General features: G+C 43.4%; 2 protein-coding genes across 7 annotated transcripts; both read right to left on the bottom strand.

Annotated features, from left to right (window-relative positions):
• Nucleotides 1-759: 759 nt before the first annotated feature.
• On the bottom strand, nucleotides 760-13,495 carry LOC106580845 (Ras and Rab interactor-like). Of its 4 annotated transcripts, XM_014162323.2 has the most exons (12): nucleotides 13,167-13,495; nucleotides 12,814-12,866; nucleotides 12,409-12,574; nucleotides 9,216-9,324; nucleotides 9,010-9,082; nucleotides 8,773-8,864; nucleotides 8,418-8,500; nucleotides 5,060-5,291; nucleotides 4,074-4,727; nucleotides 3,558-3,875; nucleotides 3,296-3,427; nucleotides 760-2,016 (listed from the first exon to the last, which is right to left on the bottom strand). In XM_014162323.2, exons 2-12 carry the CDS (start codon nucleotides 12,858-12,860, stop codon nucleotides 1,382-1,384), a joined length of 2,541 nt encoding a protein of 846 aa, XP_014017798.1. In that variant the 5' UTR covers nucleotides 12,861-12,866; nucleotides 13,167-13,495; the 3' UTR covers nucleotides 760-1,381. The 4 variants fall into 4 exon arrangements, with proteins under 4 accessions (XP_014017798.1, XP_045559586.1, XP_082822662.1 ...); XM_045703630.2 differs by lacking the exon at nucleotides 12,409-12,574; XM_082966536.1 differs by lacking the exons at nucleotides 12,409-12,574; nucleotides 12,814-12,866.
• A 507-nt stretch (nucleotides 13,496-14,002) lies between these two features.
• sirt2 (sirtuin 2 (silent mating type information regulation 2, homolog) 2 (S. cerevisiae)) lies at nucleotides 14,003-18,662 on the bottom strand. 3 transcript variants are annotated; one of them, XM_045702938.2, is made up of 16 exons: nucleotides 18,482-18,662; nucleotides 18,250-18,296; nucleotides 17,867-17,918; nucleotides 17,674-17,781; nucleotides 17,315-17,356; nucleotides 17,032-17,138; nucleotides 16,849-16,905; nucleotides 16,680-16,748; nucleotides 16,453-16,582; nucleotides 16,219-16,278; nucleotides 16,010-16,065; nucleotides 15,762-15,838; nucleotides 15,543-15,594; nucleotides 15,372-15,439; nucleotides 15,197-15,263; nucleotides 14,003-15,006 (listed from the first exon to the last, which is right to left on the bottom strand). In XM_045702938.2, the coding sequence occupies exons 1-16, from the start codon at nucleotides 18,495-18,497 to the stop codon at nucleotides 14,818-14,820; spliced, it is 1,197 nt and encodes a 398-aa protein (XP_045558894.2). In that variant the 5' UTR covers nucleotides 18,498-18,662; the 3' UTR covers nucleotides 14,003-14,817.
• Between the last annotated feature and the right edge of the window lie 8,833 nt (nucleotides 18,663-27,495).

Genomic DNA, 27,495 nt, shown 5'->3' with positions numbered 1-27,495 from the left:
GTGATATACAGTTAGTGTGAATATTCATGTTTTTCAGTATGTGTGTGTCTGTATATTGTCCTGGTGTTGCCTTGTGCTTGGATGTGCATGCGCTTTGCGTATGTGAGTGGGTATCTTTGTGTGACCATCTTTTTCTCTCTCTTTCTCTCACTCTGCAGCAGGACGGCTCCTATGTTTAGCTGCAGCTAGCTAGCGAATCCTGGCTTTAAATGCCTCAGGCGTCTGCCATCTGTGCGCTCGCCACCGCAATATATCTAATTTATGGCTGGACTGAATGTGTAATATAGTCCCATGTATGCATAATATATCACGTGATCATATATGTAAGAGGTGTGTGCAGTAGATGCTAAGACTCGCCACTGTTCCTCCATCAGTCTCGCTCTCATCAGGTTTGACTGGGCTGATGAAGAGCCCAGATGTTTCTTAGACCTGGTTAAAAGATCGAAATGCAGGCAGAATGCCAGATGTCTCATTAGGCAAATTTGATATATGTATGAATGTATGGGAGGGCACGTGTGCGTGCGTTCATTTGCATATGAGTATGTATATATTACAGTAGGTCGGTGTGTTCGCGCTTGTTTGTGTGTCTTTGCCTATGGCAGTGGTACCATGTGTCTGTAATACATGTGCTTGTATAAATAAGGACCAGTCTGCTGCACTGTTCACTCTTTAGCGTCAAAGTATTCTAATGTGCAGATGTCTATAATGCTGTCTTTGCAGTTTTTCCGACATACAGCATTCTAATGCATGGTCAAATAATGTAGATTAAAATAATATAATGACAAGTTAAAATCAGAGTACATATTACACACAACATAATACAATCACTGTCTGATCAACAGTCATTTCGTTATAGATGTTATTTCAGCCATCTCAACACATTTCTCAACATCCTTATGCGCTTTTTATGAGCTCCACTGTTATCACGTTTGACGACTGCAACCAAGACGAACCAGACAAAAAAGGTGTGGTACTGCAACCCAGTGGTCAACATGTAAAACACATCTACTGTGTTCTAACCATGGAGCCAGCCTGTTGATGGCCTCCATCATTTGCCCCAAATTGACCATTTAATTGGCCCCACTGAGAGTAATTTCTCTAAGGAATGACAATGAAAATATTACAAACGTCACAATTTGCAACACTCATGGGAAATATCTTCTACAAACAATTTAAAGCACATTATAATATTTCAAATTACCCAAATTCAGCCTAGTTATCTTCATGTCTTATTGGGTGTATTTCAATGCAACTGAAACCAGGAATTGTAAAATAAAATGTTTTGCATAACCAGTTTACATTACAATATGATTGCCAGCTGTGCTTGCGGCAAAGCCCAGGGTTCTAGACAGACTGGCTCCTCTGGGTCATCATTCTGGTATCAGTCTCCCACTGGCAGCCCAGTCCACTCTGACCTCCGCTGACTTATCTGTGTGTCTGTCTGGTCATCTAGCTTCACTGACCTGGCACAGAGTTCCTCATGGACCCTGTGGAGACTAGCCTGCCCTTCCTTACTCTCTAAACCCTCTACAACACACCTCCATGGTCTGACCCCTCCCTCCCAGTCCACCTCACTACCTGCTGGATGTCCGTCCAACTCTTCTACTGTAATCTGTTTCTCCTTCAGAGGCGAGGCCTGGAGTTGTGCAGCTGGGGATCCTTGGCCCTCCGCTCTGCTGCCCTCTTCCTCCCTCACCGCTACCACCACCTCTGAGATTATGTGCAGTGCCTTGGCCACAACACTAGAGGGCGCCGGCGGGGCGTCAGTTATACTTCCTGTGCCAGTTTCCGTCTCTGCATAACTGGACTTTTCCCTGCCCATCTCACTGTGCCCAGGTCTCCGGAGGGTCCTCCGATTCATGCTGCGTCGTGACTGGTTGCAGTGCAGGGTGCGCCTGCGATGCCATTGGCTCAGCGATTGCTGGGCCTCGGTGCTGAGCTGGCGCGTGGCGAGACGAGGGCGGAAGCTGCTGATGTAGAAGAGAGAGGCGTACAGGGACGTCAAGTAGTAACCTCCTGCAGAATAGAGAGACAAAGGTAAAGATAGAGAAAGAGAGAAACAGAGACAGAAAGGGGGTTACTATAAGGTGTATGTGTCCATGTACACATACAGTACCAGTCAAAAGTTTGGACACACCTACTCATTCAAGGGTTTTTCTTTATTTTTACTAGTGAAGACATCAAAACAATGAAATAACACATGTGGAATCATGTAGTAACCAAAAAAGTGTTAAACAAATCAAAATATATTTTACATTTGAAATTCTTCAAAAGTAGCCATCCTTTACTTGATGACAGCTTTGTACTGTCTTGGCATTCTCTCAACAAGCTTCATGAGGTAGTCACCTGGAATGCATTTCAATTAACAGGTGTGGCTTGTTAAAAGTTAATTTGAGGAATTTCTTTTCTTAATGCGTTTGAGCCAATCAGTTGTCTTGTGACAAGGTAGGGGTGGTATACAGAAGATAGCCCTATTTGGTAAAAGACCAAATAAGCAAAGAGAAATGACAGTCCATCATTACTTTAAGACATAAAGGTCAGGCAATGCGGAAAATTTCAAGAACTTTGAAAGTTTCTTCAAGTGTAGTTGCAAAAACTATCAAGAGCTTTGATGAAACTGGCTCTCACAAGGACTGCCACAGGAAAGGAAGACCCAGAGTTACCTCTGCTGCAGAGGATACGTTCATTAGAGTTACCAACCTCAGATATTGCAGCCCAAATAAATGCTTAACAGAGTTAAAGTAAAAGAGACATCTCAACATCAACTGTTCAGAGGAGACTGCTTGAATCAGGCCTTCATGGTCGAATTGCTGCAAAGAAACCACTACTAAAGGACACCAACAAGAAGAAGAAACTTGCTTGGGCCAAGAAACACGAGCAATGGACATTAGACCAGTAGAAATCTGTCCTTTGGTCTGATGAGTCCAAATTTGCGATTTTTGGTTCCAACCGCTGTGTCTTTGTGAGACGCAGAGTAGGTGAACAGATGATTTCCGCATGTGTGGTTTCCACCGTGAGGGGAGGTGTGATGTTGCTTTGCTGGTGGCTACTTTGAAGAATTTAAAATCTAAAATAAATTTTAATTTGTTTAACACTTTTTCGGTTACTACATGATTCCATATATGTTATTTCAAAGTTTTGATGTCTTCACTATTATTATTAGAAAAATAGTAAAATGTAGAATGTAGAAATTAGTAAAGATAAAAAACCCTTGAATGAGTAGGTTTGTCTAAACTTTTGACTGGTACTGTACATGTTTCTGTGGGTCTGCATGATATGTCTGTATAATTCGTACCCTCTCCCTGCAGCAGTGTGGGGTCCAGTAGCTCCATCATGTAGTTAGTGTCCAGCTGCAGAGTGACCACATCACTACGCAGAAGCACCCAGGTCAGACAGGGCAGGAAGTCATCAGCCCCATACACCACACCTGAGACAGAGGGGAGGAGGGAGTCAAAGGTCAAAGAACTCCAAACATTATCCTTAATAGAGAGAAATACCCTAATCAACTCTATTCATACACATACTGAGGCTTAGCAGGTCTACCCTGCACCACCCACCTGGGTTGGCATTGGCTGTCATGCTGTGGTAGATGGTCTTGCAGACCTTGAGCAGGATATGGACCTTCCTGCTGGGGGAGTAGGACTGGTGCATGGCTGACCACCTCTGCTGGATCTTCTCCAGGGTGACAGGGTCAGGGACCCCCGCCCCAGGCGTCCCTTCCAGCTCCTCCACCCCCCGGCCCTCCAGGAGCCGCTGGTTCTCCCTCAGCTTCCGCAGGCTACCGTCATGGTCCCAACAGCTCTGGAGGCAGGTGTACAGGTGGGCGCTCACAGGCTTTAGGGCCACCTTGTGTAGGGAGAGCTCCAGTATGGCATCTAATGTAGATAGCAGACAGAGAGAATGGAGGATAAGGAGAGACTGAGGTGTTAGAAACCAATTCTGGAAAATTATGTAGTAGAGTATTTGTCCGTTTTGGCTTTGTAGTGCATCCTGAACGAAAGCTGAACTGTTTTTTAATATAATAGTAGTGATATTCTGTTTTCGAACACTAATTTGTTAATGGATGGACTCACCCAGCTCCCCGTCGGGTGTGTCGGCCATACTGTCTATGAGGATGTGTATCTCAGGACAGTCCAGCAGTGTCTCTCTCAGGGCAGTGAGAGCCGTACGCACCTCCTGAAGCAGGTCCGCACCTGTCATTCCAGGGATAAACCCAGCCCCCAGGGTCATCTCAACGAATCCCGTCACTGCCTCGGCAAACAAACCGCCCTTCCGCTTGCTGAGCTCCTGCACCCGCTTGGTCAGCCTCTTCTGTGGACACCCCAGCCCACCAATGGCCAGGCCCACAGCCGAGAGGCGGTGTTTCACCTTGTCCGCCAAACGATGCGAGGGGTGGGGGGAGTGGGAGGGGCTGTTGACCGACTCCGGCTCCTCCTCCATGCTGCTGATTGACAGCGAGTCCATCTCCAGGGAGGGGGGGCGGAGGAGGGAGGGGGGTGGCGGTTTGGAGAGCCATACCCTGTCCTCAACCCAGGACACCCTGTGAGGGGACTGAGGGGCAGGGCTGAACAGGGGCTTGGGGTCTGAGGGGGGCCTAGAGGTGGCAGTGCGGTCCTGGCTCCATGTTCTGTCGAGTGACTCAATGGAAGCATCCCTACTGGGCCTCCTCAGAACCACCCCTCCTGTTGGGGTGGGGGGAGACGGGGTAGCCTGGACTACAGGTGACCCTGGAGATAAGGGGACAAGACCAAACATATCAGTTAGTCGTTGGTTGACTTTGGTTTTGGCATAATGGCTAGTGAGCTCTATGATGTCTCATTAGCTCCTACAGTGAGAAGGATGATTAATGCGGTGACATTTTCCCACAGACATGATGGACAAGGATAATAAAACAAGGTACAATGCAGCAGTTTTTTTTAAATCTCAATATCAAATCATTTCAGCTCTTACATCATTTTCACAATTTTTTATTCCAACTTCATAGTGTGGAAATAAATATAAATCATAGGTAAATCATATTTTTTACCACACTGGGCCTTTAACAACAAAATCCCTTTACCTGGATTATCAGGACTGGAGCTGTAGGACTCCTGCTCCATTGAGATAGCTCTCTTAGTAAGAAGGCCCGCCCCTGACCAAGGTCTTGTTGTACTCAGTCGTCTCTCACGCCTATGATTCGCTGGCCGATTAACTCGCTGTGGGCTGGTTGGTTGATGGGTCAGCCAGTCATCGCCATGCTCATGGAGATAGAGTGGGTTGATGATGCACAGAGCACCATTGGCTGCTGTCAGCTATTGAACAGAAGACACAGTTGAGAGGGAGCTTGACTGTGTATTTAAAAGGCATGAACCACATGAGGATCTTTCTGAAAATTAAAAATTATCATTGGAGAATGATTTGAATTTGATACAATACAATGGTTTATGGTTTCAGTATTAAAGGCCGTTTTTATCATCAATATCAAATCATTTCTGGGGAACAAATAAATACCTTAGTATATTAGTTTTGCATTAAAATGGTCAAAAAGAAACAAAAAAGTTTTTTTTAGCAAAAATATATTTCTCAATCAAGAAATTTGCTAGGCCTGTCTGGGAGAGGTCTGAGTAGATAGGGAAGGGCACCAAAGCGGAGGAGGGGCCTAATGAGAGAGAGGTTATTGACAGAGAGGTTTGGTACTCCCTTTGTCATTGGTGTATTACACCTTATTCTGCCTGGTGTGGTCACCAGGCAAGCCAAAACTTTACCCATGCACCCATGCAAAACTCCACCCATGCATCCTGTATATGGGAGCCAGCAACTATCAGGAAATAACACTAACCACGTTTCCTTCCACAGTGTTTATGTGAGTAAAGTCATACCGTATAAAAAAAAAAAGTCAGCTTTGATGGAAACAGGAAGTTTTGGTATAATTTTTAAAATGCAGACAGCTAATTTGTTTGTTCGACATGGTGGGATCTTTTTGTGTCTGTAAAATTAATTATTAGAGAAATTGCGGTGAAAACGCCTTTATGTGCAAATATTGATATAATAACCATAATATTGAAGTAAAATCACGCGATGATATGGTATGTGGTCCTCCTACTATGATTGGGGAAACCATGCAGTTTGTTAAGCTACAGATTAAATACAATATGATGAGCCTCCCGAGCAGTGGTCTAAGCCACTATCACAGTGCTTGAGGCATCGCTACAGACCCAGGATTGGTTTGGCCGGGGGGGGGGGGGGGGGGGGGCTTTACTTGGCTCATGGCCTTCTAGCGACTCCTTGTGGCGGGCCTGGCACCTGCAGGCTGACTCCGGTCATCAGTTGAGCTGTGTTTCCTCGACACATTGGTGCAGCTGGCTTCCGGATTAAGCGGGTGGGGGTTAAGAAGAGCGGTTAGGCGTGTCATGTTTCGGAGGACACATGACTCGACCTTCGCCTCTTCCGAGCCCGTTGGGAAGTTGCAGCGATGAGACAAGATAGTAATTTGATCGCAATTGGATATCACGAAATTGGGGAGAAAAAGGGGGTACAAAAAAAAATTAAAATAAGTTGTGATGAACTTCACAGAGTGATGAAAGTGCACGGTGATGTTAATGCTCCTTTCCAATAAATATCGAGGGTCTTATTCTGGTGACATGATGATCGATACTTGACTGCCATTTGACAAACACAATTATTCTTGCTCTTATTCATAATAATCTCATCATGTAAAGTAGCCTATCCTCACAGTATCTGAGAGCTGTTGGCTAGAGCGCACATGCCAAGACCAGAGTAGTCACATTTGCTATTTAACGCAGCACTTTTTGTGACAAAACTATCAGTAGAGTTGAAAATGCGATGGAAGCACATTGAACTTGACATTTTTATTCTGTAATTGAAAACTTAAGCGAAAATGTACATTTTGTGTGCACTATGTCATCACGCACTGATTTCTATCCACAACAAGTCCGTTTGGTGGAAACACAGCACTGGTGGGAAAATGTGCATATTTTCTTCATGCAGATTCTAGAAAATTCACAAATTGGAAGGAAACCTGGCTACTGGTATAATTACAGTGTTAGCTACTTCAGCTGTACAATATGACATCAAAACACAATAAAAACGTAATTTTGACTCCCCTGGGCCTTTAAAACCTATATAGATTTGAAAAAGGACATACAGTATTCAAATGTAAGATACAACTCTTTGAGTGAAGAGCAAAAGGACCTGTGACGTCAGTCTGAACTGAGGTACACTGCATCTCATCTGTGATGCTGAGATGTGACAATTGACTGGGTAACATTACAAAGCACTAGGAGAACCCAAAGCAGACACCTGCTTTTCTGTGTGAACCACATGTCAAACCATGCCAACACATCCGCCAGAGTGGATCTCTAACTACATGTCAAACCATGCCAACACATCCGCCAGAGTGGATCTCTAACTACATGTCAAACCATGGCAACACATCCGCCAGAGTGGATCTCTAACTACATGTCAAACCATGGCAACACATCCGCCAGAGTGGATCTCTAACTACATGTCAAACCATGGCAACACATCCGCCAGAGTGGATCTCTAACTACATGTCAAACCATGCCAACACATCCGCCAGAGTGGATCTCTAACTACATGTCAAACCATGCCAACACATCCGCCAGAGTGGATCTCTAACTACATGTCAAACCATGCCAACACATCCGCCAGAGTGGATCTCTAACTACATGTCAAACCATGGCAACACATCTGCCAGAGTGGATCTCTAACTACATGTCAAACCATGCCAACACATCCGCCAGAGTGGATCTCTAACTACATGTCAAACCATGGCAACACATCCGCCAGAGTGGATCTCTAACTACATGTCAAACCATGCCAACACATCTGCCAGAGTGGATCTCTAACTACATGTCAAACCATGCCAACACATCCGCCAGAGTGGATCTCTAACTACATGTCAAACCATGCCAACACATCCGCCAGAGTGGATCTCTAACTACATGTCAAACCATGGCAACACATCCGCCAGAGTGGATCTCTAACTACATGTCAAACCATGGCAACACATCCGCCAGAGTGGATCTCTAACTACATGTCAAACCATGCCAACACATCCGCCAGAGTGGATCTCTAACTACATGTCAAACCATGGCAACACATCTGCCAGAGTGGATCTCTAACTACATGTCAAACCATGCCAACACATCCGCCAGAGTGGATCTCTAACTACATGTCAAACCATGGCAACACATCCGCCAGAGTGGATCTCTAACTACATGTCAAACCATGGCAACACATCCGCCAGAGTGGATCTCTAACTACATGTCAAACCATGGCAACACATCCGCCAGAGTGGATCTCTAACTACATGTCATGTTAAAGCGGAATACAAGACAGTGAATAGGTCCCAACGTTTATAGACAAGTTATGAAGCTATGAATATAACTGATTACCTGTATGGTGCACATGGCAGTACCAGGAGCCCTCTGAGTCATGTGATCAGGCTGGAGGTCAGAGGTGGGACACAGCCAGGATTCTGTATACAAACAGATACACAAAAAGAGAGGAAGGAAAATAGATCAAACATTAGAAGGAGAGAAGAGGAGATGGTAGTCGTCAAGAGGAGTAAGAGGAGGTACAGGGAAGGAGAGTAAAAAGAGGAGCGCATAGAGGACAAGACGTTTGATATGAAGCGACTAGGATGGACGACAAGGAGATAGTTGTGCAGAAGGAGTGAAAGGAAGATGATAAGTGGAAGAGAGCGTGGGTGAGGAAGAGGAGAGATGGAGAGGGTGAATTCAGACTTACTGGGACCCAGCTGGGACAGACTGTTGGACTGTGGCTGATCTGTTAGACTGTAGAGCCACGGCGGGATGAACAGACACACTGGCAACACGTCCCTGGGAGAGACAGAGACAGAGAGAGAGAGACAGAGAGAGAGAGACAGAGAGAGAGAGAGAGAGAGATTAATGAAATATATCAGATGCATAACTGATATATACTGTAGTTAGTATACAGTATATACCGTAGGGTGTTGTAACTCACCTGCTCATAGAGTAGAAGACCACTAACTGGGCCAGATCAGAGAAGCCTAAAAATGACTGAGATAGCTGATAAGCTGAGAGAGAAGAACAGAGAGTTTATTATAAGGCGTACAACAAATTTGAGATAAACTTTTTTTTTAAACAGGGAAGCATATGAATGTTGAGGTTCTGGCCAATAAAAAATGCATGCGTGTCTGTCTTGCCTACCTGCACCAGTGCGTTGTATGGGGTTGTCTCTGACATGTCCACTCTCTCCTCCAGTGGCCACACACAGCAGGATGGGCTGGGAGGCAGAGTCCCTCAACACCAGGAAGCTCTGTGAAAGGAGAGAGATAGGTGACGAGAAGCCTCGTTACGCTGTGTCTGGGCGTTAGGAAACATTGACTGTGCAGAGCAGCTTCACAGAAAAGGACCAGATGGATTTACACATTTTTCTGTAGAACAGTCATTCAAGGCCTAGAGAAGTGAGCAAGCCAGGCTAACCTCACACCAACGCTAACTAAGTGGCAGAGAATGTGCAAGCACAAATAACACACACATATTCAAATACATGTACGCACCAAAAACTCACTGCGAAATAAGTGAGCATGCGCACACACACGCAATAGGCCTACAGACACACTGCAGGAAGTGGGTTTGATGAACAGTGTGTTCAGGAATAGATGACTGACTGTGATAGCGAGAGACACATTGGTATGTTCACTTTGAGTCAAGTCAAAAACAAACTATAGGTATCAGCAGTTTGATGCAAGGCAAGCTATATTTAATATCAAGTTCTCTAAATATCGATGCATATCGTCAACTAAACCTGCGGAAGAGAAATTAACTTTGTTCACTTCATCATTTGCAATGACTAGATAGTGCCTTCACAAAGTATTCATACCCTTGACTTATTCGACACTGTTGTGTTACAGCCTGAATTCAACATGGACTATATATATTCATAAACTGGGTGGTTCGAGCCCTGAATGCTGATTGGCTGACAGCCATGGTATATCAGATTGTATACCACGGGTATGACAAAGCACTTATTTTTACAGCTCTAATTATGTTGGTAACCAGTTTATAATAGCAATAAGGCACCTCGGGGGGTCGTGGTATATGGCCAATATACCACGGCTAAGGGCTGTACCCAGGCACTCCGCAATGCGTCGTGCATAAGAACATCCCTTAGCCGTGGTATATTGGCCATATACCACACCCCTCGTGCCTTATTGCTTAAATATATTCTCACCCATCTACACACAATACCCTATAATGACAAAGTGAAAACATGTTAAAAAATATTTTTGCACATTTATTGAAAATGAAATATTGAAGTATTAAACTTACATAAGTATTCACACCCCTGAGTCAATACTTTGTAGAAGCACTTTTGGCAGCAATTACAACTGTGAGTCTTTCTGGGTAAGCCTCTAAGCGCTTTCCACACTGGAATTGTGCAACATTTTCATTATTTTCAAAATTCTTCAAGCTCTGTCAAATTGGTTGTTGATTATTGCTAGACAACAATTTTCAAGCCTTGCCGTAGATTTTCTAATAGACTTCAATCAAAACTGTAACACGGCCACTCAGGAACAATTCATGTCTTCTTTGTAAGCAACTCCAGTATAGATTTGGCCTTGTGTTTTAGGTTATTGTCCTGCTGAAAGGTGAATTCATCTCCCAGTGTCTGATGGAAAGTAGACTGAACCAGGTTTCCCTTTAGTATTTTGCCTGTGCTTAGCTCCATTCCATGTATTTTTTTATCCTGAAACTCCTCAGACTTTAACAATTACAAGCATACCCATAACATGATGCAGCCATCACTATGCTTGGAAATATGGAGAGTGCTACTCAGTAATATGTTGTGTTGGATTTGCCCCAAACATAACACTTTTTATTCAGGACAAAGTGAATTGCTTTGTCACATGTTTTGAAGTATTACTTTAGTGCTTTGTAGCAAACAGGATGCATGTTTTTGAATACTTTTCACTGTCATTTAGGTTAGTATTGTGGAGTAACTGCAATGTTGTTGATCCATCCTCAGTTTTCTCCTATCACAGCCATTAAACTCTGTAACTGTTTTAAAGTCACCATTGGCCTCATGGTGAAATCCCTGAGCCATTTCCTTCCTCTACGGCAAGTGAGTTAGGAAGTACACCTGTATCTTTGTAGTGACTACGGTAGGTGTATTGATCCAAGTGTAATTAATAACTTCACTATTCTCAAAGGGATATTCCGTGTCTGCTTTTTTATTTTTTACCCATCTACCAATAGGTGCCCTTCTTTGCGAGGGCACCTCACTGGTCTTTGGGGTTGAATCTATGTTTGAAATTACATATAATTGTGTGTGTGGGGTACAGAGATGAGGTAGTCATTCAAAAATCATGTTAAACACTATTATTGCACACACAGTGAGTTCATGCAACTTATTAGGAAAATGTTTACTCCTGAACTTATTTAGGCTTGCCATATCAAAGGGGTTGAATACATATCGACTCAAGACATTTCAGCGCTTATGTAAAAATGTCAAAAAACATAATTCCACTATGACACTATGGGGTATTGTGTGTCGGCCAGTGACAAACAATCTCAATTTAATCCATTTTAAATTCAGGCTGTAACACAACATTTAGAAAAAGTCAAGAATAACATGTAAGTGTTGCTCTTTCTTACAGTGCTACTACCTATCCACATGGATAATGTGTTGGGGAACAAAACGTTGTTAAAGTGCTTTTCTTATCCCACCAATTCAACCTAAACCCTGACATACAGTCGTTTTTACAGTGTAATAGGATGCTGTATCCAGATACTGGATCACCATTGTCTCACCGTACTCACTTGTCTCAGAGGCTGCTCTTGTTAAGAAAGGGTCCTTAAGATAGCTGGGGTTCTTTAGCAAACCAAAAAATATGTTCTGCATCGATCAACTTCTACGCCACTACTCAGTCTGCCCCTCTTTCTTTCAGTCCATCTGTATCTCTCCTCTCTTACTCTCTCACACATGCAACACTTCTGCATTCATTTGCTTTTATGCAAAGTAAGGAGAACTACAAGTGCAACTCGACATGCTGTAAGTGCCTGCTTCCATTTCATCTGTAATATCGCAGCCTGTCCACATGCTAACCGAATGTACCAAGGTGACCTGGAGACTAGGCCTAAGGGCTTGAATACAGAGAGGTCAACAATGAGGTCAGATAGTAGATAGTGGCATGGATCTACACAGTGTGTGTCCGTCCCAAATGGCAGCCTATTCCCTACATAGTGCCCTACTTTTGTCCAGAGCCATATGGGCCCTGGTCAAAAGTAGTGCACTATATATGGTATAGGGTGCCATTTGGGACGGACACACACTGTGTAGGTCCATGCCACTATCTACTATCTGACCTCATGGTTGAGGGTAGTGGGGGGAACTCACCCCAGCAGGCCGGCCCCAGAGGGCAGCATGGGCACCGTCTCTATCCCAGGGGCCCCCAGGGGCCCAGGCGTCCTGACACAGTCGCAACCTGTCCAGCAGAGTCAGGGACCTCCTTGAAACTCCATCAGTAACCTGATTCTCTGTCCTCACTGTGCCACTCACACCTCTAGAGATAATGGCACAACAGGGGTAATTACAGGCTCCATAATATGCTGTTACAGCATACAGGGGCGGTTTACCAGGCTAGTCCTGGACTAAAAAGCAAGTAAGATTTCAAATGCCTTTTAATCCAGGACGATGTTTAATCAGTGTCCTGGAAACCGCCACAGAGCTTTTATAAAACTGAGATCTACACCACGAGTAGGTCCCTAATTACGATCCATGGGGTGGAGAAAAGATCCTCACCTGTGAGAGTCATCCTTCTTATCCTGATCTTCCAATCCCCTCATCATCCCAGACTAAAGAGGATACCACAGAAACATAGTTGTGCAAAATGTACAAAATGCTTAGTGTATGCCAACCGCAAATAGATTAAGATTAAATCCAATATATCAACATTAAATCTTTTTTTTAAAGAACATTCGAAAAAAATGTACATTTGAAAAAGTTATTCTGGAATAGAAGAGTGATTACATCCTTCTTCAACACACATTTAAAGGGATAGTTCACCCAAAATACATTATTTTGTAATTAAAAAGGGTTACTTACTGTTAATTCACCCAAAATACATTATTTTGTAATTAAAAAGGGTTACTTACTGTTAATAGGCCCTATATGGCTGTTTTCAAAGTAGCTGTGACTTTATGTGGCTTCCCTTCAGCCTGACAGAAAGTCCACAGATCTCTTCATGTTGTAACTTTGTGCCAACAGATTGTCCTTTCACATTCTAACGACGTTGCTCAACAATTTATCTTACTGGTGAAAAATGACAGGGTAAAAAAATTACCTAATGCAGACTTCGTACCTTAGCAACATAGTATTTCGCTGTTCCGTCCGAAGTATATATTGTGTCGATGCTTTACCTGCCTCTACCACACTTGACTACACACCTTGAAATTTGATGTAGCACTTTCACTTGCTCACAAGTTCTCAACTTATTTTTGTTTTCTCATTCTCTCCTCCTCCATCTCCCCCCCCCCCCCCCCCCCCCCCCCCCCCCCCCCCCCCATGTGGTTAACCTTGCTAACACATTTAACATAGAAAGAAATGAGTCTGCTTGGCCTTTTTTCTCAAGACCAGAATAATACTGATCTCTCTCTTTTACTCACAGACAAATCTGTGTTGCACTTTATATAAGTGAAAACACAGACAAAATGGATTCACAGACACTGCCATTTAAAAGCTGAGTCAGGGGAGTGGTGTGAGTGTGGTGTGAAATGGTGTGAGATGGTGAATAAAAGATGGGATTCTAAGTGTAAGTGTGCAACAGTATTTTCTGTTCAACTAATATATTGTTTATTTCTAACTAACATAGAAATAAACAACCCATGCACCCTGTCACAGACAACATCAATTGTACCAATCAACATCAGTTGCACCAGCTGTGTTTGACCTCAATGCTTAAATGTACTGTATGTATATGAAAAATACCAAATTCAGCAGGAGACTTTGCCACTTTATTTTGTGTTTTTACTTGTTGTGTCACACGCAATCTTTTAGAAAGTATCGAGTTGCATTTGGTCAACACCAGAGATGTACTGCGACATCATCTCACACCACTGTGGTAACTTCCTGCTGCATCATTTGTGCTGAAATAGAAACCGTCCTACACCAACAGCTACAGGAAGTAGAGAAACTAAATGTCACAGGTACGCTTAATAGATTAAAACATATTGTTAAAAATAATTATATTTAAACAATTGATAGAAACAAGAAGCACAGAAAGCAATGTCATGAAAAACAAATCCATAATTATAATTGATTATAAATAGTAAGTCATAAAATGCTATATTATACTTTTTCCCCCATTTTATTTACAGTAGTTGTGTCACTGCATCAGTGGATGAATCAGCTATTCATGATCTTTGTTACCCTGTCATGCCCTCTATACTTTGTCATTTCAGTCTAAAATCATAAACTACTTGACTCAACAAAGCTAGTTGGCATGCTGACACCTCAGTGCCTGTAGTTCTCTCCCTCAGAAGGAAAAGTATGCTCATTTTAGTGTGTATTGCTATAAACTCCATCTGTTGGAACTGTCAAAAGACAGACCAATACACACAGTACGAGTCAGGAGGTGGGTTTATGTCAAACAGAGGTTGGAGAGGAGAGAGAAGTTAGTAAAGTGCAAACTAAAGGGAGAAAATCCAAAACAGACAGTTGAGCACAGTCCTGGTTAATGTATGGAACTCTGCTTCCAGACTGAAGCCAAGTGATGGGTTGGAGCCGGCCGGTCTCTCATTCATTATTCTACCCGCCTCCCGCCCGCCTTCCCTGACTCCGCCTTCCCTGACTCCGCCTTCCCTGACTCCGCCTTCCCTGCCCGCCCCCGACCCGCCTCCGACCCGCCCCCGCAGCTCCGGCTCGATCTGTCTGTTCCTCCTCGGCTTTGCTGTTAATCTTCTCATGCTCCCGTTTCACCATCTCTTCCAGCTCCGCCTTGGAGAAAGAGAGATAATGGAGGGAGGGAGAGTGGGAGTGTGAGAATGGTGAGCGAAAAAGAGAGAGAAAAAAAAGCCTACTTTAAGATTTGAAGAACTTTCATCGAATTCAACAATCTCTGTCTCTCTCTTATCACGAATGGGTCCATAGAATATGGGTATTTACTAAGCATGTACAGTATATTTACCTTCCAGCCCAGTAGGTCAGCAAGTGCCAAGCATCCATCATCACATGTACTGATATGAGCCACGTCCCTGAGAGAGACAAATCATAACCAATTAATATTCATCAGCAAAACTTCCAACACCATCTCCACCATCATCATTATCACTGTAGTTCAAGTGAAAGTGATAGCTTCTCACCTGTATGCTTTCGCTGAGTCAAAGTCCATCCCTCCGCCAATGCCTATCATCCCTAATAGAGGATCTGCCTACAGGGAGATGCAGACAGAAAGATATACACGCTAAAATACAGAGGTGGATAGAGGAAGGAAAGTCTAATGCAAATCCAGAGGGACAGGACAGAGGACTTACACCGCCTGCTTTCTCCAGGTTAATGAGCAGTCTGGGGCAGCTGTTTGAAACCCTGCAAACACAAAGATATATTCCATCACACACCATTTATGAGCTTGTTGATGCTTGAGTACATGGTTGAAGAGGACACATGTTGAAACGCAACACTATACCAATATATTAGTCTATCAGATAACATTATAATCATGATTCTGTGAAGAGTCAGACAGAAAGACTCACCTGCCAACCAGAGCAGCAAAGGGCTGAACCTGCAGGGAGGTCCCCATTATAATCAGCAGATCACAGCGAGGAAAGTCCTGGAGGACAAAAGAAACAGGAGATGACAGTAACAGGAACCAGTACTGTGCCTTTCATTATGGTTCATTACTTCATTATGGGTGTACAACACACAAATCTGCACATTCATGGAAAAGACAGAGGCACAAACTCTAAGTAGTCTATCAAGTCAACACCCAGACCACACTCACCATGGCCATTGAGGTGAAGAACCTCTTCGGTAGATTCTCACCAAAGAAAACAATATCTGAAAATGGAGAACAAGGAGAAATCAAGTATTTTACAAAGAAAGTGTAATAAACAGGTATGAACTTTGAACTATAAGGAACTGAAAAGGGAGAGAGCATATTCAAGTAAGGAGGGATAAGAAGTGAAAGGAAATGACAAGGCAGTCACTCACCTGGTTTAACCAGACTACTGCACTTGTCACATTTGGGGATGTCATCCGAGAAGATTTTCTCTGCAGGTAGAGGTAAACAAGATTAGAATTCAACAATTATTTTAATAGCACCAACACTCCTTTTAAATGACATCTTAATTAGCATATCCATGTAAATGAGTGTCTGCCTAGGTGGTATAACAGCGTTTTGTTAAACCACCCCCAGTTAGATATTACCGTACCACATACACTAACCTTTCATCCAGTCCAAGTCGTACTCTTTGCGGCACATAAAGCTGACACAGTGTGAGGTGTAGAAGGTGCCGTGGGCTTCAATCAGGTCCTCTCCCTCCAGTCCTGCTACACGTTCCAGGGTGTCAATATTCTGCACAGGCAGAAATGGACGACCCCAATAACACTTCAATACAGGCTGTAGGTGACTAACTCAGACACAGAACAAAGGATATGAAAGAATACCGAACCTGTGAGTAGCAGCGTTTGAGTAGCCCTTTGTCCTTCAGCAACTTAATGAAGTAGTGACATACTGTGGGCTTAACATACAACAACACTGCTGTTAGAGATACCTAAAAATAAACAGGCACCTACTGCACAATTCAGGAAATTAAGTTAAGAAAACAAGCTAGATCCTACCTTAAATTGTCCTGGGTACAGCTCCCTGGCCAGGGCAAAGAAGGGCTCAGGGTGTTTCTGATATAGAAAGAGGTAAATCTTGAGTGGTGATAGCAGCAAAGAACAAAATAATCTGTGCAGATCGTTAGTGTAGCAAGCTAATTACTTTCTTAAGCCAAAAGAATCTGACAGAAAGTTTCAGACCTTAAAGTAGTCTATCTGGAAGATAGCCTCAGGGTATGGCAAGTTGTACTTCTGCAGGTTAGCATAGAGCCCCGTGTCTGGGGAGCGGAAGTCAGGGATCCCAGCCGCTGAGGGGGACAGAGGGACAGTGTCATCATCACAAAAGTGGTGGATACATTATACATACAATTTAGAGGGAAACCTATTTGTATTTAGGCTAAGTGTCTTATTGGTCCAACAAAACAGGTCTAGACTAATTATGTTATGTTCAGCCCACAGTTATGCAAGAGGGGGAGTTACTCACATGTAGAGATCCCTGCACCCACCATACAGATTATGTTTCTGCCTGTGGAGGATAGAGGAGCAGAGAGAATCCTTTAACTTCCTGGATTGTACCATTTGTTAACCAATGAAGCAGTGTCACATAGTCAGGTAGTTGTAGTAACATACGTAAATATTGGTATGTTGTTCAGCAAGCAAATGATATGGCCTCAGGCTAGACAGATGATGTTATTCATAATACAGTCTATTTTCTTGTGTTGACTATTGGCACATTTATACTAGGCCTAGATGCTGTCAGATGCACTGTTTGCTGGGCTACATAGTCATCAACCCCTACATGAAATGTGTACACACTGGGTTAGAGATTAATAATATACTCACATTTGCCACTCTGTATGTAACTGGCCACCCCCTCAAGAGTCAGCTCATCCAAAACCTTCTCTCCAGATATGCCCAAGGTTTTAGAGAAGAGATTGCGCAGGAAATCCACTGTAGGAAATAAACAAATAATTATTCTGATGAAAATATGAGACTTTGGTGTTGACAGCAACACCTTGAGGTTTTTGACACCTACTCTCTGTGTCCCCTGATGCCTCGCCGTCGTCACTGCTATCGTCTGACTGCTCCTAGCAGAAATCAAGAGGAAATTCAGTGTAAACATGGAAACATTAGTTTGATCAAGAACATGCTTGGTTTTATGCACATCATAAGAAGCTGTACATTGTATTGCATGCCAATACAGTGTCAGTGTGTCAACGTGTCAATGGATGCAGAATACAGTCTACGATTGGTGCCAAGTCATGACAGGTTCTCTACTAACCGTGTGCCTGACAAACTAGTCGTGACAACTAACTACTAGCTAGTTATTGGCTAACGTTAGCCAGCCAGGTATCCATCCATAGGGCAAGGCATGCACACACACTGACAATTCCTAACCACAGATGTAGTATGTCTTACCTCTGGTTCAGGGGTGTTGTCCTCGACCTCTTCTCTGTTAGAAGCTTCTGGAAAATACGAAACAAATTCATGTCATGTTACTATTTACAAGTAGCTAACCACAACGCTGAACGCTTTAGTTAGCTAGCTTTACCTAGGCAGCTAGCTAGCAATGTAGCTAGCTAAATTAGCTAGCTGGCTGGCTGCACTTAAATTGCACTTAAAGGCCAGTCCAAGACGAAAAAAGGTATACCTGGTACATCAGACATTTATCCGTCTAGACTAATCCCACACAGATGTGTATGCTATTGTGTGTGTTGCTCCCGTATGTTTAACTTAACTTGCTAAATATGCAAGTTGATTCGTACAGTTGCGATATGATTGTTGTTGTCCGTCGCGAATTAAGTCCGTGTCGCTAACTTCCGCATAAGAACTATTCCAACAAGAAACAAGCACATGCGCAAGCGTTGCCCTACTTTTGCAGATCGCAGTTGGATTTATATATTAGCCGAGCTGTTTTGTATCGGTGCAAGTAAAGCACGATCGGTTGGTTACATTGTCATAATTTAGCAAAGATAAGAAAACAATATCACTGAGATGACTCAATATGGTTATATGTACCAGCAGAAGTAGTTTAAGCATGACAGCAATTTATTGTTACAGTATGATTGCAACAGTATATTATGTAGTTAATACATAATTACCTTAATCTACAAAATATGTTAATCTCTCCGTTTACCTCTTGAATGGTTATTCCTATTATTCAACCGCACCTTTAAGGTCTCCTCTCCACTCTTCAGTCTCAAAGGATTATGGGATTTGCCACCCCTCACTTATAGTTAATAAGATTCACACACGTTTTAAAACGCTAACCATAACATCTGTCCATTTGGTTTTCTGTGTCTGCTTCATAAATGTCTGTAATGATCCAGATGTACAACACGAAGTAATACTTTACAAATAAATATTTAATTGTGCCACCAATACAATGTATAATAATAATCCATACCATCATCATATATACAGTACCACACCTACTCATTCCAGGGGTTTTCTTTATTTTTACTATGTTCTACATTGTAGAATAATAGTGAAGATATCAACACTATTAAATAACACATCTAGAATCATGTAGTAATCAAAAAATAGTCAAATATTTTATATTTGAGACTCTTCAAAGTAGCCACCCTTTACCTTGATGACAGCTTTGCACACTCTTGGCATTCTCTCAACTAGCTTCATGAGGCAGTCACCTGGAATGCATTTCAATTAAGGTGTGCCTTGTTAAAAGTTAATTTGTGTAATTTATTTCCTTCTTAATGAGTTTGAGCCAATCAGTTGTGTTGTGACAAGGGAGGGTTGGTTTACACAAGATAGCCCTATTTGATAAAAGACCAAGTCCATATTATGCCAAGAACAGCTCAAATAAGCAAAGAGAAACAACAGTCCATCAATACTTTAAGACATTCAGTTCAGTCAATACAGAACATTTCTAAAACGTTGAAAGTTTCTTCAAGTGCAGTCGCAAAAACGATCAATGCTATGATACAACTGTGTCTAATGAGCACCGCCCCAGGAATGGAAGACCCAGAGTTACCTCTGCTGCAGAGGATAAGTTCATTAGAGTTACCAGCCTCAGAAATTGCATCCCAAATGCTTCACAGAGTTCAAGTAACAGACACATCTCAACATCAACTGTTCAGAGGAGAATGCGTGAATCAGGCCTTCATGGTCAAATTGCTGCAAAGAAACCACTACTAAAGGACACCAATAAGAAGAGACTTGCTTGGACCAAGAAACATGAGCAATGTACATTAGACCGGTGGAAATCTGTCCTTTGGTCTGATGAGTCCAAATTTGAGATTTTTGGTTCCAACAGCCGTGTCTTTGTGAGACGCAGAGTAGGTGAACGGATGATCTCTGCATGTGTGGTTCCCACCGTGAAGCTTTCAGGTGTGATGGTGCTTTGCTGGTGACACTGTCAGTGATTTATTTAGAATTCAAGGCACACTTAATCAGCATGGCTACCACAGCATTCTGCAGCGATACGCCATCCCATCTGGTTTGTGCTTTTTGGGACTATCACTTGTTTTTCAACAGGACAATGACCCAACACACCTCCAGGCTGTGTAAGGGCTATTTTACCAAGGAGTGATGGAGTGCTACATCAGATGACCTGGCCTCCACAATCACCTGACCTCAACCCAATTGAGATGGTTTGGGATGAGTTGGACCACAGAGTGAAGGAAAAGCAGCCAACAAGTGCTCAGCATATGTGGGAACTCCTTCAAGACTGTTGGAAAAGCATTCCAGGTAATTTTGATAGCTTAAGGAGGATAATGATGCTCAACAAGTAAGTAAAACACTTGTCTGTAAATTTTGATTTTTTAATCAGTGAGGCTCAACATCACAAACTAAATTGGCATCCCTCCCAGCCTGTTTGTCTGTGTGAGTGTTAGTTAAAGAGACAGAAAGAGAGTGAATACGATCAGACTGCTTGTATTTGCATTTGTCACCATGCCTGACTTTAATTGTGCCTCTCCACTTCTCTAGTCAGTCTTTGAGGTCCTGACTTTATCTGTGTCTAGGCCTCTATCCGTGTCAGGGAGTCTGTCTGTGTGGGGCTGTAGGTCAGGCTGTGGTCGTACCCAACAGCAGTAACATGGCAGTGAGGAAGCATCTCCTCCAGAAGGATGGCGACCAGCCCAGGGTTCTGGAGCCTGGGGAGGGAAGACACATCCAGCTGTCGCAGACCCCTGATACAAACCTTCCTTCTCTTCCTCTTGTGTATCAATTAATGAAGTTAAGGAGTCCATTGACCCCTATATATATACATATGCTAATATATCTTAGGCAACTGCCATGAGGAGATGCATGGACATTTGAGTGATTCTGTCTCTTTCTCAATGAATCTTCCCTCGATTCCTTGTGTCCTCTGTCCTCACCTTCTTCTCAAAACACATGGGAGGAGAAGGTCCAAAGAGAGGGACATTGGATTTTTTTCCTCCAATACATTTTAAGGACGAAGCAAAGAGATAAAAAGTGTCCATCTTGGTCATTCCCAACAGTGTGGGTGAGTATACCTCAGCTTCTGCAGTGCAGCCAGGCCCCCCACAGAGATTCGGGGACAGTTGGAAATGTCCAGCTCCTCCAGGGTGTCCTGGGAGATATGGAGGCGGGACAGGAACCAGTCATCCACCACAGCACAGCCACTCACAGAGAGTAAGCAGCCCCAGCTGTTTCACTGAGAGAGAGAGAGAGAGAGAGAGAGAGAGAGAGAGAGAGAGAGAGAGAGAGAGAGAGAGAGAGAGAGAGCGAGAGAGAGGAGAGACGAGAGAGAGAGAGAGAGCGAGAGCGAGAGCGAGAGAGAGAGATAGAAGAGAAAAAATGAGTTACGTTTTACAGCACAGAGCAGTAACCATACAACCTTTTCCATTCCGGGGATCACCAAATCACTGCCGAAAGCTCGAGGACCACCATCCACAGAGTCGTATAACTTTTTAACATAAAATCCTGCCGGTCAAATTTAGAGTACATTTTATCAGTGAATGTAACAGATTAAAGGCCTATTATAATTTTTAGAAACAATTTTCATTGTGAAAAGTAATGTAAAATTTTGTATAATACCATTAATACTTCCAACTGTTATTTATTGGTTAAAAAAAAGAAAACCTGTGGGAAAACAGTTTGAAAACCACTGGCATAGAGTACATAAATAAACATACATATGAACCAAAATGCAAAGTTATCCATGAATATTTAGAAAGGGTAATTCTCCCCTAGACATGAATAAAGTGGTATGTACCCAGGTTTTCCAGGCCTGTGTAGTTAATGAGTGAGTTGCTGACATCCACTTCCTCTGTGGCGGTGTCCCGGCAGTTCATGAAATCCCAGTTGAACTTCCCTCTTCTGTCTGATCGGAACCACTCTGACTGTCCTGCAAACCTGGAGGGTCAACAGAATAGGCATCACTAACAACAAGTGAACGACACAGTGATCAGCAAATAGAAGAACAACAAAAAAACACCCAAATGCACCACAAAAAAACACAAAGCACACTAATACTCACCAACAGGTCAAAAAGGGGGCATGCACAGGCAGTTATAGGCAGCCCAAAATGGCATAACAGTTACCTGAATCCTCCCTTGAGGCTAAGGATGTAATAAGCAGCTGCAACGTTGTAAAATAGTTCTGCTGGGTGTAACCATAGAAACTGTGAGGGGAAAGAGACAGGGGTTGGGCTGAGAGCAATGTTTATGAAGTTGGGACAGCCAGTTCCACTTCTCTCCCTACACATTCGCCTTAGCCCTAACCCTTCATTGCATGCAGATCTAAAGGGTCTGGATAGAAAAAGCAGTGTTGGAGCGTCCACCATTTTGCTCATCCAACGCCTTACAGATCGTGCATTGAAGTGTAATGGGCAAGGGGGAGGGATAGGGAATGATTTGGGACCGGAAGATAACATACACATTAATCTTAGACCGTGGCGTGCTGATAGAAATTCATGTAGCTACAATAATCTGTGTGTTTTCCTGTTACACACACCAATTCTTCTGACGTAGACCTCGGTTCTTGAACCAGAAGCTCCAGCTGAGGAGAGTTTTGATGTCATGGAAATGCTAGCTCAGGAAGAGGAGGAGCCTGGCTTGTAGTGAGGGCAGAGCCACAGGGATAGAGCTCGCGTAACGCGATGTGGCGGCCAAGAGGGTCACCTGACTACAGCTTCGCCGCATCAACTGACAGACAGATGCAAAGAACATGGACAGTGAGAAAGAAGAGAGACAAATGCACAATACAAAGGAGAGGAAACCTACTAGGCATGCTGATATGCTGTAACCATAAACCCAAGAGTGGTGAGAGGAGTGCTTTAGTTTGCACCTCCACTCTCATCCGTGTGTGATTTTGCATTATTTGTATTTTGACTTCATAGATCAGTTCCTGTTCCTGTTCCTGTAGGGCCTCACGTATGTGTAGACTTTTGCACTCCAAAAAAAAATCATTGTTGATTTGATTAGCTAGTTACTTTTCAGCTCTCAACGGCCCACCCTGCTCTAGTGTGGAGGACCAATCATATCACTCGATCCCCAAAAGTATATGATTAGACATCACATCTATTTTATTGATCATCTTGAAAAATGTGACAGGTAGGACCTTTTTAGAGGTCCACCCCTAATTTGTCTGTGACACTATAAAACAACATTTGAGCAGGCAGAGGTGAGAAGACAATTTAACTGGGGGTCATAGCTACGTGCTAAGTGCGAAGAAAGTCTCACAAAAAGTCTCACAAAAAGTGCAACAGGTGATTTCACCAAATTATACGTTGTACAACCTTTGCATTCAAGAAGCTACTGTAATTTGACACCAAGGTATGTCGTGATTTAGGCCTTTCCATAATAAATGAGGCCTGATACTCCATCCTCACAGATATTGTTGTTGTTGAATCATTCTCTTTGGCAATAGCACTAGACATTGTGTGAATCTGTTTAGTCTCTGCCCTTTCCTCTCAATGTCTCCTACCTAGACCACAGCCAAAATAACTTGAAGAATGACAGTAAGGTAAGCTGTCATTAACAGTCTGAGAGAAGGTCAGTCCTTCTAGATTCATTTTAGGATCTGGAAGTTGGTGGGTCGGTGAATCATTTGGTGGTGCAGGACTGTAGGTGGTGTGTTGAGTGAATGATTTTAGAAAGTATGACTGGGGAATACAGGCAACATGAAGAATTTGAGAGTTACAGTAACTGAAAGAGAGTGATATAATAGCCTAAGTAAGAATGTAAAAGAGAGGCAACATCTCCCCTGTCTCATTCCAATCCATTTATTCCACAATCCCATTCTCCCAATGGCTTCTCTCCATCTCCCATCCTCCCCATTTCCACATACATTGCCAGCATAGGAGCAAAAAACATCTGACATTTGAGGGTACGGCTCAATACATGAAAGGAAAAGTAACATCCCCTTCGCCTCTCCTCCTCTCTTCTCCCAGGGTCCACTGGGGCAGCGACCAACAGACGGCTCTCCCCTGTTGTCACTGGCAACTAGCAAATAAGATCAGCCTCGCTGGTGATTTACTCCAGTCCCAATGTTGATTATAGAGGGAGAGAGATGGGAGGTGGAGGGATAGCGGTAATAGTTCACTATGGTGGGGATACTTAAGGCATTCATAAAACCTTTATGAAACCACGACCCCTTCATGAATGTTGTAGTATCATCCACAACAACCTTCATATTCAAAACCCCTTATGAATGTTGTTGAATAATGAGTTGTGAAGGTTGTCATGAATGATACAGCAACACTCATAAAGGTGTTATGACTGGTTTCATGAATGTGTAATGTGTACCCCCCCCCCCCCATAAAGTAAAGTGTTACCCAGAAGACTGTTAGAAAAGCATCAAATTCATTGAGAGACAAGGCAGTGTCAGTTGCATGTGATCTAAAGCCCATCATGGAGGATAACGTGTGAATGGATTTCTAATCAGTGAATTGATGAATAAATGGGTGGGTTGTTGGAATGGAACTACTGTAGCAGATGGCCCAGGAAGAGGTGGTATAGAGAGTATAGACTTCGGGGAGAAGCCTCGTCTCTTTGAATGTCTGGACATGTCTACAGACTATAGAGAGAAGGTGCAAATTCAAATCTGGACCTTGAAACCAGTTTCACAGCTTTTTTTCCCATTCCCCTAATATGCGATTGATATAGAGCTGGGACACCAAGGTGTGTGCATTTCATTATCAGGTAGAACAGAAAACCAGAAGTAGTCCTGACCTCATAGGGTACAACCCCCCTCCAAAGTACTGGAGCATGTCTTCAATGTATTTTATTTAGTGTTTATTCTGTGCATTTGTCTATGTATGCATTTGTATGTTTTTTATACTTTCCTTTTTAAAAATTGGACTGCGGGATTGCAAAGATGACAGTTGTTAATGTGTTATTTACTCACACCTCAAGTGCATACTTGTTATTTCTTCATTGTCCAAGAAAATTATGCACCAAATGTCCAACGAGAAATTGTGTCATACAGTGTTTTATTGAGTTTGTAGAACAAATGTCACAGAAATCAGTATTGGAAACATGAGAATGGCATTCTCTGAATGCCTACTCAAAGGTCTCAAAAGCATCCACTGATCCAATTAGTGTAAAGTGGGCTGGAAAAGGCTGTGGCCTGTTGTGCCTCTCTCTCCAGCCCCAGGACAGGGGGAGAAGAATGGGTATGAGTGGTGGATTGTGCCCCTGCCTGCCTGGGAAGGAAGTCTATGGCTTCATAATGGCGGCCTGTGAGGTGTGTTGTTTTAAACCTCCCATAAGGTCACAGGGAGGCTGTAAATCTAAATCACAGCTTGAAAGATTGACAGCATGCGCGCCACAATAGTAGTTCAGTCATGTGCATGCAGTTACCTCCTTCCATTGGAGGACAGAGAGTACCGACTGGCCACGTAGGGGGATAGAATGCACACTGTACGTGATACAGTACATACACTCACACTCACACACACAAACAATACGTCTGGTTGTTTCTCAGTGTGTTGGATGTTATTGATGCTGTTGATGCGTAAATAGCACATGATGTTGATGTGTGTGGATAGTCACTGCAACATGTGTTGGCAAGGATACCAGGAGAAGCTCTTCAGATTTTGATCCTGTGCCGACTGTTAATGTTTTTTTCTTTCATTGGTTTAGACCGTATTTTCAATGTGTGTCCATTGCCACTTTTACTGCTAATTTTAGGCCATTTTGGTTGAATAATAGTTAGCGTAAAACCCGCAGGTGATGACGATGCCGAGGTTAGCTTCACCTTTTAAAGGCCCAAACTAATTAGCAATTATCTGGTTGGCTACATCTCCAAAGTCCCTCCCAGCATATCTGCTGTTAGAACTCCCTCTAATTCAGTTGGAACCCCCTCTGATCCAGTTGGAACCCCCTCTTATCCAGTTGGAACCCCCTCTGATCCAGTTGGAACCCCCTCTTATCCAGTTGGAACCCCCTCTTATCCAGTTGGAACCCCCTCTTATCCAGCTAGAACCCCCTTTTATCCAATTGGAACCCCCTCTTACCCAGTTGGAACCCCCTCTTATCCAGTTGGAATCCCATCTGATCCAGTTGGTACCCCCTCTTATCCAGTTGGAACCCCCTCTGATCCAGTTAGAACCCCCTCTTATCTAGTTAGAACCCCCTCTTATCCAGTTGGAACCCCCTCTTATCCAGTTGGAACCCCCTCTTATCCAGTTGGAATCCCCTCTGATCCAGTTGGAACCCCCTCTTATCCAGTTGGAACCCCCTCTTATCCAGTTGGAACCCCCTCTTATCCAGTTGGAATCCCCTCTGATCCAGTTGGAACCCCCTCTGATCCAGTTGGAACCCCTCTGATCCAGTTGGAACCCCCTCTGATCCATTTGGAACCCCCTCTTATCCAGTTGGAACCCCTTCTGATCCAGTTGGAACCCCTTCTGATCCAGTTGGAACCCCCTCTGATCCAGTTGGAACCCCCTCTGATCCAGTTGGAACCCCCTCTTATCCAGTTGGAACCCCCTCTTATCCAGTTGGAACCCCCTCTTATCCAGTTGGAACCCTCTCTGATCCAGTTGGAACCCCCTCTGATCCAGTTGGTTTTGTTGTCTATAGCAGAGTTGGAGTTTATTTCGTATTTAATTCAGTCAATTCAAAGAGTGAATTGAAATTCAGTTAAAGACATGAAAATTGGCCATAGTTTTCACTCACACGCACATACACGCACAGACACGCATGCACACACGTACACAAACCTAGTCCTACCGTTGCCTCGTGCAATTAAGTGTGTCAATTCCATACAAATAAGATGTGGCGGTATCTCATATGGAGTGCTCAGTCCCCAGGTTCTGTATAATGGCGGCATTACCTCGGCTTGGTGTCTTGCTAAACCACGCTACTATCGCGATTAGAGCTGACAGCTGTAATTACCACAGTGAGGCATGCTAATGACTGCAAGATGCTGAGCCAGTCTACCGTTTAATTCAATTAAATTACTTCATTATCTCCACAGCTGTCTGCCACTCAAAATGGCCTAGCTGTGTTGACGAAAATCGCAAAATACTGTAAAACCACTAGATTTGAAGTCTCCATAAGAACACTTCATGGTTTCATTTGTGAAAGGGAATGAAACTGCAGATCCGCACGCACACACACTACTTAAACATCTACCATCTGAATTCTTCTGAGAGCTGAGTGTGTGTGGCTGAGTAACTTTGAACTGTAACGAGAGAAAGGTTAGAGTTGCAGCGACACTAACTCCGTA

The sequence above is a fragment of the Salmo salar genome, chromosome 20 (genome assembly GCF_965601325.2).
Source record: "Salmo salar chromosome 20, fSalSal1, whole genome shotgun sequence".
NCBI classification, from domain to species: domain Eukaryota; kingdom Metazoa; phylum Chordata; class Actinopteri; order Salmoniformes; family Salmonidae; genus Salmo; species Salmo salar.
The sequence above is the reverse complement of the archived record's forward strand: the minus strand, read 5'-3'. Positions and strand labels throughout refer to the sequence as shown.